This window comes from Scomber scombrus, chromosome 14 (genome assembly GCF_963691925.1).
Source record: "Scomber scombrus chromosome 14, fScoSco1.1, whole genome shotgun sequence".
NCBI classification, from domain to species: domain Eukaryota; kingdom Metazoa; phylum Chordata; class Actinopteri; order Scombriformes; family Scombridae; genus Scomber; species Scomber scombrus.
In genome coordinates, this window is record NC_084983.1 from 1,112,580 (window position 1) to 1,128,540 (window position 15,961).

Below are 15,961 nucleotides of genomic sequence, written 5' to 3' on the forward strand. Positions count from 1 at the left end.
AGGATTGAAAAGACTGAATAAGCAGACTTCTGGACCAAGGACATTAATTAAGCATATTTTCACATAATTTACACAAACAGGATCTGAACAATTTAGACCAACACAGAACATAAGAATGCTTGTGGTGTTATTTACAACACTCTTGGGGCCTGATTTACTAAAGGTCTGTGTGTGTAGAAACGTGTGCAAACTTGACATCACCCGCAAAAAATGTGCAAGCTGATCTACTAACGCAGTGCACTGAGGTTTGCGTCTTTCAACTGTGCAAGATAATACACTCTGTCTATTTAATATGTTTACCATAATGAATATGTAATATGAGGTGTTTTAACCCCAGTGTGAAAAATACAGGGAGGAGAAAATGTAAATATGTTATTTAGCACACACATTGTGATTTACCAAACCTGAAGGTATTATTAAACAAAAAACAGCTGGCTTTCCCAGCATAGATTCAACAGTTAATTTACGTGTGTTTCTGTCAGTTGATGTGTGTCGCAGGAAATGGAAGAGCCTCAGGAGCCTCAGGGACACATGAGAGAAAAGAGTAAGTGATCTCAGCCATGGTTGATGATTGAAGAAGCAATGTTTTTATTATCTAGTGAAAATGGGCGGGCTCGCTACACGTGCAATGGCGCGATGATGCGAATTTTACATTTTGGTCACAAAATGGTCACGCGTCGAAACTTGAGCGATAGCGCGACAGATTATCAACTTTGTCGCGTTCATCGCGTTTGGTCTGAACGCGGCTTAGTAGATCACCCGCAAAACACACAGTAACGAACAAGCAATCTATTGCACTGTGCACGCAATTTAGTACCCACTATTGGGATCTTAGTCAATCAGGCCCTTACAGTACAGATCTATGGGATCAATACAGGGTCTGTAAGTAAACTGCATGAATAAGTCAGGTTTGTGAACATGTAGAGAATTATTTGTTGCAGAAATAGAAGAATAGAAAAAATGTGCGAATAACATTTTTGCAGAAATCAACAGTGAGGTTACACAAAGACTCAAAAGTAAGAGGCATAAAAAAGTGATTTTGTGAACATCTGAGTACTAATTCAAAGCAAAAAACAGGGTGAAAGTTCTTCAGTTACATGCATCTTAAATCAAATGCTGGCTGATACCCAACATAATGTGAACTGACTGCCCCTTTGCTGTATACAAAAAACCCTCGAATGTTCTAATGAAAGTGAAGCCATGTTCAAATAAGCAAGACACTCCACCATCCACGAGGAAACAATCAAATATTTTGTCTTTTTAATTACAGAAGCATCACAGTGAGGAATGTGACACCCAGCTCCGCCCACTTCCAGTACAACCACCATGCTACATTCAGGACTAGTGGGAATTTCAGAAACATGCTCCATTTAACTTGATGCATTTATGACACCAATGAACTCTAGGATTTTTTAATGTTCTTTTTAACATACATACATGTTGTCATGTCTAAAAGTAAATAGCAGATCTGGAATTATATCAGACAAAAAAGACAAATTAGTCATTTTATTAGCATAAAATATTCATTTTATTAGCATTTACTTTTATTGTTCAATTTATGTTTACAAGACATGTAAGGAATACATTGTGTGTGAAGTGAATAACTTTCATTGATATTAAATAATACACAAACATCATTTTATTAGATAATGATGATAGTGAGTAACAAAGGGAAAAGTAGTTTTATTGATTTAGCTACAATAAACACACATTTCTGATTAAATATGTTGCAGTATGTGGTGACCTCCTACATGTAGTAAGCAGGGGTTGAATACAGTACATAGGGGTTGAGTTTACCCTCCCCTGGTGCAAAGCTGCTGTTCTCATGGGCCTGGCGGCGGTAGTACCTGCGGAGGGCGGGACTGCCGGGGTGGCACTGTCTCACGTGGAGGAAGTACTCATCTGGGCGGCTGGAGGTGTAACCACAGTCCTCACACACGAAGATCTTGGAACGTCTCTGGCGGTAGGCATACTGTTGGTTAACGCTGTGAATCTTCCTCATATGGGACTCCAGAGAGCAGCGCTGCGTGAAGGCTTTCTCACACAGCTCACACTTGTAGGGACGGATACCTGCAGCAAGAGGTGACAAAAGAGCTTATTTTCCTGTGCATATCTGTGTGGATATACATGCATGTTCAGACTGGCTAGATGTCTTAGAGCTGTGTCACAGATATTGCAACAAAGGCTGCTGGTGGTATCTATCAATCAATCAACAGTCAAACAATCAATCAACCAATCAATAAATCAATCAATCTTTATTTATATAGAGCCAAATAAAGAATCAGAGGAATGGACCTGGCAGAAATTGCATATAATATTCATAAGTATTTTTTAATTACTGTATAATTACCTGAAAATGTTTCATTATCTTAGAGTGAGCCCTTTATACCTACAGTGCTCCACCATGTTTGTACAGTACTACAGCTCAGAACAGACAAACCAAACACTGGCTATAGAGAGAGAGCCTTTTTTGTGAGGATCATAGATTTTTACATACTTTGAGTGGGAGGGATTCAGAGATTCAGTTGGTTGCAGTTTAACCTCACTGGTAGATTCCACTAGATGCCCACTACATCTAAGGGGACAATGCGTTTAGTACTATTTACAGCTAGTTAATAGTTCATTTGGAGATTTTAACTTTATAAATCTATATTAAAGATCTATATTACAGTTTTTTGTCATGTAAAGTGTTCTTCAAAAGGACCTCTATTGATAAAATGCATTATTATTATTATTATCATCATCATCATCATCATCATCATCATCATCATCATCATTATTATTATTATTATTATTATTATTACTAAAACAGTTTAAATTACCTCCACCTCAGTGAGCTACAATATTGAAATGCTAACATGATGATGTATCAGTAACTTGATTAAAGTCCCATATTCACTGTTTCTGCTCTCTGCAAGCTCCTGGTGGATATCTTGTTTAATCCATATTGGGCTCTCATAGCCCATGCAATATTTTATAACTTTTTAACTATAAAATCCTACCTACCTGAGCTGTAGTTTGTATCATTAGGATAGAGACTGAGATGCAAGCAAAAATGTTCCCTAATATCTATCCAGTATTTGAGAGACAAAATATTCAGTTTACACATCTTTGTGTTGACTGATATGATACTGAGTGATACAGTCAGTCACCACAATAGAGAAAATATAAGCATATTACAAACATTAACTGTCAGTGATATTTTTACATCAAAGAACTCAACTCAAACATCAGCAGACAATAGTTTTCCAATCGTAATGTATCTATGTATGTATGTGTGTGTGTGCGTGCGTGTGTGTGTTTCTGACCTGTGTGTGTTCGCATATGCCTCTTGAGGTCGAAGGTATCGTTGAATCCTTTGCCACAGAATCGACAAGGATGTCTCTTCACCATGCTGTGACACTTGAGGTGACGGGTCAACATGCGCTGCAGGGGGAATATCTTGTGGCACACTGAGCACACAAAGTCACCTGAGCTGAAGGATGTACGTGGACGGGGCTGGTGGAATGAGAGAGATATTGTTATATCAGCCTTGTTATATCAGATTTGTCTCTTCTCTCATTAGCATATAAGGAACACATTATAGTCTGAATAAGCTCATATTATAAAAGTTTAACTTCACATGAAAAGTCTGGCCTCACCTTGGCTCTGCTGACCAGTGCCAGTGTGTTGGGATGGTAGAAGGAACCGCGGAGCATCAGTGTGGGCCAGTCCTGCCTGGTGTCAGCCCCTGCCTCTCCTGACCCTGCCAAAGGAACTGGCACTCTCATTTCTGCTGCTGTCCCACATCCTAAGGTGGTTACTGGCTGAGGCACAGTAGCAGACTGTTGGGTGTCAGCACAGCAGGACACTGACCCTTTAGCATCTTTACTCACCGAAAGGGACAAAAGGAAATCATTTGTTTATTTTATAAGTAAATTAAAAAGGTTAACTTTAATAACAACAGATGCATGAAACATACTGTAGTGTGGCTTGACAGCCTGTCATTGGGTCAAACCAGCATGCTTACTTTTGACAACTCAAAATAAAAGTAAAGACGCATGAACGTCTTACCTGCTGTATTATCTTCCTTCCACTCAGCCTGCTCTGACTCTTTCCATTGCCATGCTCCACACGCCCCACGTTTCTTCTTCACAAGGAAAGATCTCGGCATACTTTGAATCCTGCTGATTTTATTACTCTTCTCCTTCTCCCTCTGATGATCTGCCTTTTATATGACCATCAACATCCAGTCCCCACACTCAATGTCACACTGCTTTCAGTTTGTAATCTGTTATGGACCAACCTAGATATCACCTAACCTCAACATCCAACCCTCATCCTTTGACAACCTGCAGGTAAAGAACCCCAGGAAAATCACTGTACTCATTTCCATAACACTCTCTGGGAAGAGTTTTGAAGGTTTAGAACCCTGGAGAGGGGGGGTTGGGTGCTCATTGTTTTTACTGGACTACACCTGTGTTGATTGTGCGCGTGCGCCATTTTAACTGGTCCCCCACCAGTTTTGCATGTCAGGCAGTGAGAATCCGGGGAGCTTCGCATTCTAGTGGCCCTCGGCATGCAAATTTTGGCCCTGGACCAAGCCCTGGTTCCAGACAAAGGGCACGGTCTGAGTAACAGGAGCAAGCACTGAGGAGCCACAGCCTTAACTGCTAGGTAAATCAGCCCTCTCTCTTTTTTAGCCACTTTCTATTGCAATTGTTTGTTGGGATTACAGAGCCTTTAAAAATGGATACAAAGGCCATTCAAACACTCCGAAAAGACGTCAAGCACTTGCTGTCCGTTGACTGTGTGGTTTACATAATTGCACATACATGATGGTATCCTATTGTATTCTAGCCTCTCACCCAGTGGATGCTGGGAAAGGCAGCAGTCTTTGCAATACTCAACAGGAAAAACAGGATGTCTGAAATTTCCAAATCTCAAGCATGTTTATTAATTCTGCTGATAAAAAATAACACATTTTGAAAGCAAACAGGGCGTCTAAGATTCTGCACATGAAGTGCGTGCCTCAGATGAACATGAACTGTGTGCATCTTATTTCACTGGATTCTGCATGACAAATACAAATGCAGCCCGCGACTAAACCCCATCATGCAAATATCAATAGAGGTGACTCCAAGAACAGCAGATCATGTAGTACAAAGTGAGCAGTAGGATAAACCTACATCAGCACTGCCTTACTACTGCATTTAGCCATGATTTGGTGTATGAAGAAGAAAGTACAGTAAAAGGTTCCTTCACACAAGTTATAATTGAACAGGTTAACTCTGATTTGTCTGTCAGAGGGATGGTTACAGTGGGTGTGTTGCTACAATAAAGAATGAAACAGCTTGGCTCCTTTAAAGTGCAGCTCAAGTCTCACTGAAGAAACTCTTTGCAGTTCACTACATTTTATGTATTCATACAAATTTATGTTTCACACTTTTAACATTTATTCCTTTTAAATGGTATAGGTTACTTTATATAACTTATTCTTTATTAAGCGAGAGATTAAAGAGAAAGAGCTCTTGTCTATCTGTTCTGTACTGCATGTATGTTAATTGATTTTGGATAAGCACTGTGAAGTCTACTGTATTTGTTCATTTAATGGGGGAAGATTTAAAATATTTATGAAATTAATTCTAAGAGAGAATGTCCTCAGTCAAGACAGTGAAGAACTCATTGTCACAATAAAACTTTTCATTGATTATTGATACCGTGTGATGATCAGGTCTGTAGTGTGAGCACTTCATAAAATTGCCTGCAGGAGACTGTTGACTGTACTGTGTGTGCTCCCTCCGGAGCTGCGCTCTAACTGTATGCAAAGCAGCAGCCTGTGTGCTGCAGCATGGAAATTAAATGGTAAAAAGGCAGCTGCACTTTACTTTATACAAGACACAAAAATGTGGCCCATTACGTGACACTGACACTGGACACTGGAGAACCAAAAACTGAAGAAGTTTGACAACCTCCTCACTCTGTAACTACTGATTCAGGTCAGTCAGGCCATTGACTCATTGGCTCAGTGCTTTCTCTCATGTCCCCCCCCCCTTTTTTTGCTTCAGGTCTGAACATGCACACTCAAGAGGCAATGTTTAACTGATGTGTTCATGGTTGGCCACACCCTTGTTGCCTCTTTCAGTTGACATATAAACTCTGTGGACCAAATCAACAAAGAATGGCTTATGCCTGCTAATAGCACTGTGAATGTACTGGAAATCTGCCTCATTTTAAAGTTCTATCCACAAAAGATTTTGCGCTAATGATACTCCAGTGCAGACACATCTACAAAGTTGTGAATGCATATTGCAGAGCAGTTTCCAGTGTTTCAGGCTTGTCTTCACATAGATTTGTCCATAATGAAAAGTGAGGAAAAGTCTACCAAGGATTTGTATCCCCTGGCTGCAGGAGCGTGCACGCATTCAGCGAGGCGGCATTACATTGCTATGCTTCAATTTTGTCAAAGACATGAAAAATAACGAGATGTGTGTTATTTAATGCATCATTTTATTGTCGTAATGTTATCCACGAAGCTCTGGCTCATTTATCTAAATAAAAGCTTTTATTCTTCTTATGTTCCAACTTCCTTATTCATTGCACTGAACTAACAATGTCTCCCAAGGAAATTATATCTTCTCTCTCCCATTGACAGTTTTACAATGTACTACTTATACGTTTTCAAATGTGTTATTGTGTTGTTCAGCCTTTTGTGAGGAATTTCTTTATACACCAATTAGCTCCATCAAACCTGTCACTGTCAGCAATATTTAATTTTCGCCTTGTTAAAGAGTGAAGATAACCATCATCATGATAATCATGTAGCCTATTGCATTTACTATATATAACGCCTTTCATGACATAAAAGGCTTGCAGGATCATCAGCGACAAAACTCACCCCTCTCATAATGTCTTCACATTACTACCCTCTGGAAGGCACTACAGGGCCCTGAAGTGCCACACCACAAGACTGAGGAACAGTTTTTGCCCCTCAGCTGTTCAGGAACTGAACTCTCGGCCCCCTATCCCACTGCCCCCACCTCCACCACCCAATTAGCCTGTTCTAGGAAACTGTGCAATAGCTAAATGCACTTTATACATCATCCATGCACGTTAAATGATGAGTTTTATGTATGTGTGCATGGGTATGTGTGTATGTATCTATATGTGTATATATTTTATCTATTCATTTTATTTAAGTATGAGATGTGTGTGTGAGTGATGACTTAGGATGGAGCTGTTTTAAATTTCATTGTATTGACCTCAATGCAATGACAATAAAGTCAATTCAATATAATTCAATAATTCAAAATGTAACGGTTTCAACAGTTTCCACCAGAAGGCGCCACCATCTGTCCTGCTGCCAAGACAAAGGGTAAGGTGAGAATTTTTTTACTTTTTACTTTTTTATTAGCTCTGTGAAAAATGAGGGGTATTGATTGCAGATTTTGACTAGAATAGTACAACTTAAATCAACACTTGAAATCTGAGTTTTGTAATAGCTAGAGTCAACAATCATTAATACTGATCCAGTCTTAATATCAGTCACTGTAACTAAAAGTTGTGCCATTTGTGTCACATCTCTGTTTAGGTAAGCTTTTTACAACTGTTGCATGTTTCATTTACATCAGAAATACTGGTTACAAATAGTCCACCCTAAAATCCACCACTGTAGACCTGGGAGGGGCTTTACACAGTGTATAGCTTGCTTCTATTTGAAGAGTAGTACAGTATGTTTACAGTGTTACAGTTTGACTGCAGGGAGATAAGTCTCCAATCATTCACTGAACTGTTGTCAAACTCCTCCTGCAGCATAATCTCTCCCTCTTCTCCACTTTCCATACTCAGCTGATGTCAAATGGAGGCAGTGCTTTTAGACATATTTTCATAAAAATCTAAGATAGTGAGTATACAGATGGACATGGAGAAGTAAATTATACCTCAGGGGTGTTTTGAGATTCACTGTACTACACATGCTTTTCCCACTGTGTATACAGTGAGTGCAGGCCAGTTGTATTTTTTTATCCTATTGTACAAATAAGTGCACGTACAGTAATAAATTCAGCGTGGAATCGTCTCTGGTCTCTAATATAATTGAGGTCAACAGTGACATTATCAGGGGATCATTTTATTTCAGAATTGATAAAACTCTTCTTTACTGTCAAAATGACTTCATCCACTAATGTGGAACTTTTTCTTGAATTAAGAATGTTAGTCTGTGTGTGTTGTTTCACAGACAACTGTATGCAGATGACAGGAAGAGCCCAGTAACATTATTTTTGATGGGTTAGGTTGATTTATTTATTTTTGTTTTTTTAACTCTAATTCCAGAACTCGAATAAATTAGAATTGAATCCTTTTAAGTGTGTCTTTTTTATTTCAGTTAGCACATTCATGACATCATCATGTTTTTTTTTGTTTAAAAAAATAAATAAAATCTGACATCATCAAAGTGCATTTGTGACATCATCATGACATCACTACATTCTGTGAATTCTTCATACACCAACACAGATCAACACAGTCTGTTTTTCAACTCACAAGACACAGAATCATTTTCCTGTTTGAAATCAAATCAAACAAAAATGACATCTAAATCCTGGCCAACATGTACTAGTCCATCTTCTGTGTGCTCCAGCAGAAATTTAGGTAAATAGTCACTATGATTCACCATGTGGGATGGGCTGCTGGTGACATTCTGTAGTACTTGAGGAATTTATGACAAAAAATATGTAAATAGTTACTTAAGCATAGTTACTTAGTTTGTTTATCCCGAGTCATCAGTGTAAGGAACAGCAGTCAGAAGAGTTTACAGTTTTTAGCTTTTATCTCCTGACAACCAGCTAAAATGAAACAAGTGGTTCAGAGCTACTGATTATAAAACATAAACACTAGCTGGCCCTGTATTCACCACATGCAACTGTACTTTTTTTTTCTTAGGCCGCCACACTGACAGCAGCATCCTTCAGTGCAAAGACCGCACATTGGATGGTCGGAGAGAGAGCACAAAAAGGAAGGACAGCTCTGAGGAGGGGCTGCAAACTGCAAGTAAGAGGAGCAGGACAAACCAGAGTCCCTCCCAGGAAAGCAGACAGTCTTCAGATCTCTCCTCAAGCAGTGATGAACCCAGCACCTCCACCGCAGCAGCCATCCACCAACCCATCAGAGAAGGTAAAATAAGTTTAGACATGCTGACAAATTCATTTAGTCTGTATTCTATGAATGCTCAACTAAAAGCCAGTAATCACCATAAACATGTAGTCTGGATCCTAATGTGTACAGTTCTGGTTGTATTCCTCACTGCTTTTCTAAACACTGAATACAAGCAATAATTCAGACATGCTAATGGTGCCAATTCACATTTTGTCTCTTCTTAGCAGAAGATCAACGTACGCATGAGCTGACTGAACTCCCAGTTTCTGACACTGCTGATAAAGGAGAAACGAAGAAGAGCAGTAAGCGTAAAGAGAGGTGTGAAGAGACGGAGGAGAAACCAAGGAAGAGAAGCAGAAAAACTCGACGCAATGCTTTTCCAAATGAGGCCGCCTCCTCCTCATCAAAAAGCACTGACCACAGTGACATCAGAGGTATGAAACACACACCTGAGAGATTAATTTTCTCTTTCTTTCACATTTTAATCCTAAACTGGGAAAGTATAGGATTTGCTTCTCTCAATTCTGAATATAAGCAATAATTCAAACATGCCAATGGTGCCAATTAACATTTTGACTCTTCTTACCAGAAGATCGACGTCCAACTGGAGCCACGGATCTACCAGTTTCTGACGCTTCTGATGAAGAAAGAAGTCCACATGAGAGCCCCAGCCAACCCTCTACAGATGAGGCTGCCACCTCCTCATCAACAAGCACTGGCCAACCTGAAATCAGAAGTATGAAATATACAGCACATTCATTTTCTCTTAGTTTCAGATGTAACATCTCTGTCAAACATCATTTCTGTGGTTAGTTTAGGGTTTGGCATAAATCACTAAATTGAGAGCACAGATTATGAAATATAGAGCATTAAGTAGTTATTTGTTTCTCCATAAGATTGGAATTCTGATTGCATCAATAATTATAAACTGGTACAGGGTTAATAATCTTACCCACCCAATATAGCAGAGTTGTTAATGATGCTACATCAGCCTTTATTGAATTGGTTGGATGTTTGCATGTACTCGTGACTCATGCACAGTGTTTATGTCTGCCTGTAACTCCACCTCATAATTATGAAATGAATGTATTCAATGAAATATATTCACAAGTATTATAAAACTAATAGAAATATGTTTGTATTCTGTGTCTGTAGCTGAATTTACGGCCAAGTACGAGGAAAAGGAGCTGCTGGGTGAAGGAGGCTACGCTATGGTCTATGCAGGACTTCGAAAAATTGACAATCTGCCTGTAAGTGTTCTTACATGTAAACACACTGCAAACACACACAGACACATTTATGATTTATTCATTAATCCTGTATGTAGTGAAAGCTAAACCAAATATGTGTTTGTGTCTTGCAGGTGGCGATCAAACATATTCCACAGCCCATTGTTGAGCGCATCCCATTGGTGAGTATAATGTTATGTGTCCTCGTACCAAGTATTTCACTTCATTTACACCAGGCCAACAGTCATGTACACTACCAGTAAAACCTGAGGCAGTTTTTATTTAAGATAAAGTGTTTAGATGTACCCCAACATTTAGTTTATTTTTTTCCGTCTTTAAGCTAATTTCACATATTTTTTATAGCATGCGAATGACAGCAACATCCCCCTGGAGGTGGCATTGTTAATGGCAGTAGGAGCTGGACCAGACTCAACATCCTGCAATGTAACCCCACTCCTGCTGGACTGGTACGACCTGGACGACGAATTAATCATGGTTCTGGAGAGACCCGTCCCCTGCATGGACCTCATTGATTACATTGACCAGATGGATACCCTCATTGATGAGCAAGAAGTTCTAGTAAGGGCCTTTTTAGTTGCATGTGTGTATGTGTGTGTGGGCGGGGGGGACTGTCTTAGGCTACTTTTGGGTACAGATTTTGGATCAGTTGACTTGGAATGGCTTGTCCAATTGGAAACAAAAGCCATGTCCAGGTTAAGGTAAGACAAGTAATGGTTATGGTTAGGATATGAATGTAGAAGTCTGTTCAGTCTCCCCAAATCTGACGTGTGTGTGTGTCTGTGTGTGTGTGTTTGTGTGTGTGTGTGTGTGTGTGTGTGTGTGTGTGTGTGTGTGTGTGTGTGTGTGTGTGTGTGTGTGTGTGTGTGTGTGTGTGTGTGTGTGTGTGTGTGTGTCCATACCCATCATGGGTCAAGATGTCTTTTAATAGTTGAAGTTTCATGTAGAATTTATGTCCCATAATCTAAATGTCTTTTTGTCTGTCCTGCAGCCTCTACAGAGACAGCTGGTGAATGCAGCCTTGGAGATGCATTCAAAAGGAGTTTTCCATCGGGACATAAAGCTGGACAACGTTCTTATTGAAACAGCTTCTGATGTCCCGAGGCTAAGATTCATTGACTTTGGCTGTGGAACAACAGAGATAGATGCAGTGCAAACTGTGGAACAAGGTAGGTTTTTTTTCTTTTTTTTTTAACCTTAGATTTTGAAGATCATCTTTCTGATTGTCTCTCCCCTTGCGTCTCTGTCCCTGGCCTCTTCCTTGGTCCTTCACCATAATATTTACCCTCTGTATGTCTCTGTGTATTTTAGGGACTTTATCGTACACTTCCCCGGAATGGTTTAGGCTTCGAAGATACACGGCAGGTCCCACCACAGTGTGGCAGATGGGGGTGGTGCTGTATGGCTTACTGCACCTGAGACTCCCTTTTGGCAATCCCCGGGAGATCATCTACTGCAATCCCCGAATTCGAGCTGACCTTTCTGATGGTAAAATATACACACATACATGCAAACATACAAGCACACATAGGTCATGTGTTAAATGCAAACATACAAGCATGCAGAGTTCACGTATTAAACCTTGATTCATATACTTGAATCTGTCCAGAATGCAAGGACTTTTTGAGGAGGTGTCTGGCCAAACGCCCAGAGGATCGACTTCCCTTGGAGACCCTTCCAGATCACCCTTGGCTGAGATCGTCCGACAACACATGAGTCAAATCTGCAGTTAACAAATCAACACAAACACTACATTATTTTTCAAAATTTTAAAAACCTGCTCTTTCTTTCTTCTTTTTCTGCAGAGAACTCAGCCAGTCCAGCAAGAACCAGCAGTCCCACAGCTCCAAGCAATGTCTTGAATTAAAAATTGTTTACATAATAAATATATATAGTAATTGACTTCCTGACAGATTTCTTCATGATAATATGGCATACTGTTGATCATTGTAGTTAAACATCTCATTTTCCAGAAAGCTAGTTGGAGTTTCTTGTTTAACAAAGCACACTGTGGGGATGGGACTCATTTTTCTAACACACATCATCAGATGAACTAATTAACAGTGAATATTGGTCACAGTTTTTCTCTAATATGATTTTAATTTGCCCAGTGAGGAAGGCAGAGCAGCAGGTGCTGTGATTAAGGAGGATGGAGGGTCACTGCTGTCTGCTAATGCAGTCTGTAAACTGCTGCTGAAGTATGCTAATGCTAAAGCTGAAGCATGTCACAGGAGAGACATCATGACCTATAGTCACTTAAACAAAAGATGGGGATTGATGACAAAGAAAAGACAAACTTTTTTTTCCTTTTTTGTTTAACTGAATGCATTTAACAGTGATTTTTTTTCTCCGATGAACCAGTCAAGATGATGTTTCAGTAGCAAAAATGAACCAGTATATGAACTAGTGTTTCTGTCTGCAAAACAGGAAATGCTCCAAAAGTGTATATCTTGATTTAACAGGGAGGTTGTCATTGTATGGCGCAGGGCCATACATATGGAGCCATCCACAGCTGCTCCCCCAGAGAGCCAGGGCGTTTCACACCCTACGCCAGCTCTCACTAACCCAGAGCCGCTTCCTTCTTTCAGCCACCCACATCATTCACTATCGTCCTGTGCACAAGCGTCCCTTCATCCCTGCATCCTTTCTTCACCCCAGGCTTCTACTTTTGCTGTCCCCTCTCCAGTGGCCACCGCGGCTCCACCCCTGATGGTATCAACTTCAGCTGCCCCAATCGTAACTATGCCGGCGGCCCCCCGGGGCCAGAGCTGGACGACTACATATCCATGATTCTCGATCTTTCATTGCGATTCGGAGGTAACGGTTTTTATACATACCATGTTCTTTTCACATCCCAAACTGCAGGTGGACTCAATCAATTAACCCAGGGGACATATTGGGGTTCTTTAGACCATGAACAATACTGCTGTGTCTTCGTGGTCCGCTCCTCACTTAACTGTGAATCATGCGGCGCCCAATCCCACCCTGCCACGGCATGCACACTCCTTTGCCACTCCTTTGCCTCGCCCTCCGGTCATACAGAAACCAAACCCTTTGGTCTTCAGCTTGCCGTCCACAGCCCCCCCTTCTTCCGTTCCCCGCCTAACCAGTCAACCATCCAGCCGACCGCCCTCGGCCCTCTTCTTAGTTGCGGTTTTGCTTCCGTTGAGGGGTCACAGGTCACTCGAATCAGGCCTTAATCTTTCCTACAGGGCGCAATTCAGGCTTTGTCTTTCCATACAGGCCTCTCCAGCAGGCAAAGCAGCCATGTGCTCAGTCAACCCCAGCATCAAGTCGAGGCCCCACACCTTCAACCCTCATCCCTTCATCCTGGCCCTTCAACCTTCATCCCTTCATCCTGACCCTTGACCCTCATCCTTTCATCCCCTACCCTTCGACCATCATCCCTTCATCCCCACCCCTTTGACACACTCCCTTCATCCCTTCATCACCAACCCTTCGAGCCTCTTCCCTCAGATCTCTCCTTCCATGTAATAAAACTCCTAGCTAGGTTGGTGTGGTCTCTGTTAGTGAAATTAAGTTTTATCACTAGGTTGAAGAGCAGAGACCACGCCTCATATCTCCTTCGTTTCTGCACAAGCAGTACTTAAGTCACACCCTATCCAGTCTTTCCCCCTTCGTCCCATTTTGGAAATTCCTCCCCCCACACCCTTTCTAACGTTCTCTCTTTTGTTCTATTCCAGGAACCCGGGGTCATCAACACGGACCAGATGACGAGACAGCTCCCCCACCCAGAGTCTCATTCCACACAGGTTCACACCCACCTAGAAGATTGGTACTACATCCTGCACCTCCTCCCGTCTACCTGGCACCCGGCTTCAACCTTTTCCTTCATACTACACCCTACACCTCTATCTCTTCCTACCCCTCCCTTTACCTCTGATCCCTAACCGCCGACAATCTCCGACAACTTCGCCCTCCAAACCCTTCGACCTCTCCACCCTAACCCCCACATCCCTTTGACCCTCATCCCTTCATCCCCAACCCTTCCCTCAGCTCTCTCCTTCCACGAAATAAATCTTTAAACTCATATCTAAGTTGGCGTGGTCTCTGATTGTGAAAACTCAATCTGTTACTACACCTCTGTAGTGTAGTACACTGTGTACGCTCTGTGCTTACTTGTGTAGTGCGCAAATTTCGTTAGTATTGTCTCAAATCAAATACTGCTGCTTTGCACTTACCGGAAATGATGATTAGCTAGTTAGTAATCCAAGTCTCCTGGACCACTACTGGTCTGAAAAAAGACAATCTTTATAAAAAAGGAAAATTAAGTATTCATTTTTTATTTTTTTCCCCCCCTGAACATTGATTTCAGGAAGGCTAAATAGCTGAAAATGTATAAAGTTTATTTGGCACTATATACTGTCAATTCTAGAAAACAGCATGCTTCAAAGGTAAGTAAAATATGCTGCAGAGCACAGGAATTTTTTTTACTGCTTGGGCAACAGAGGGCGCTGTTGTATAGGGAATAGTGTCATCCATATACAGATGAATCATACTGTTTAACATTTTTTCCAAATGCTTGGACCACATTGCCTACCTCTACTTCTGCTGTGTGTGTGCGTCATTGATCTGCTGTATTGATCACTCTCTAGTGATGTTCACACAGACAATGTTGCTACTGCCATGCAGCATGCTGCAGCTGTCAGTCCTGTCTTTCTACATAGAATTTGACTTTGATGATGACCATCAATAATAGAATGTTTAATATTATTTCTTCATTAATTTCATTCATGTAGTTGAGACAGAATAAGGATAAACAGCATATGTTCAATATGTGAGATGAAAGCAGGTTTCTTAGTGATGGACATGTGTCTGGTTGGTTCTACTTCTGTGTCAGATACATACACTCATCAAACAGGATACAGGAGTTTTTAAAAATCGATAATATTGATTATTTCCGCCAGATAAACCCCTGCTGTCACTGCTTCAAGTGAAGAAACTCCCTCCTGATAAAACAAGTTCCTCAACAAGCCAAACACACAATAAACCTCCAAACTAGCTTTCAGGAGGGAAACTGACAACAAATAAAGAAAATAACATCAGATCTCTGTCTGGAAGCAGGTAAAACAGGCAGGAGTCCTGGTTTGAAGTAGTAGGGGGTTGGTTGTCATATTCATCAGATCTCGGTCCCTAGAGGGCGCTGTTAAAAAGTTTTGGCACTGAAAGTTTCAGAATTAGGTGAGATGTTACACATGATGTTACAGATGTTTCATTTCTGGTGCAGTAAACCACTTGACATTGAGGTGAGAGGATGTTTAGTGTTTTTCATGTGAAAATGTAAATATCCAACTCTCCAGTGTTTCTCTTCTGGGCTTTTACACAATGAGTTTATAATAAAACAATCACTAACATTAAAAAGTATAAAGAGAGAGCAATGGGTTTTTTTCTTAGCTCTGCCAAAACATGTGGTTGTTAGCTTTTCTGGTAGCAAAAGAAAATCCCAGTTGGAGATGCTTGTCACATTCTCTCCATGGTTGGTGTGATATATCTAGTTCTTTCTTTCTTTTTAGAGAGCAAAATGACCAGGAACTTTGTCAGGAAGACAAACAAGGGTCAGA

At 40.8% G+C, this 15,961-nt stretch overlaps 2 protein-coding genes across 2 annotated transcripts; one reads left to right on the forward strand and one right to left on the reverse strand.

Moving 5' to 3' along the window:
- Nucleotides 1–1,747: 1,747 nt before the first annotated feature.
- On the reverse strand, nucleotides 1,748–4,153 carry zgc:171929 (uncharacterized protein LOC100124596 homolog). Its single transcript, XM_062433560.1, has 4 exons — nucleotides 4,054–4,153; nucleotides 3,642–3,865; nucleotides 3,309–3,498; nucleotides 1,748–2,070 (listed from the first exon to the last, which is right to left on the reverse strand). The coding sequence occupies exons 1-4, from the start codon at nucleotides 4,151–4,153 to the stop codon at nucleotides 1,748–1,750; spliced, it is 837 nt and encodes a 278-aa protein (XP_062289544.1).
- A 5,651-nt stretch (nucleotides 4,154–9,804) lies between these two features.
- Nucleotides 9,805–14,283, forward strand: LOC133994319 (serine/threonine-protein kinase pim-1-like; the record flags this gene model as incomplete). Its single annotated transcript, XM_062433561.1, has 10 exons — nucleotides 9,805–9,868; nucleotides 10,288–10,382; nucleotides 10,496–10,543; nucleotides 10,725–10,940; nucleotides 11,371–11,548; nucleotides 11,691–11,867; nucleotides 11,989–12,079; nucleotides 12,185–12,229; nucleotides 13,003–13,196; nucleotides 14,084–14,283. Coding segments are annotated over 10 exons (1,308 nt in total), but the record flags the coding sequence as incomplete, so codon positions are not given.
- Nucleotides 14,284–15,961: the final 1,678 nt, after the last annotated feature.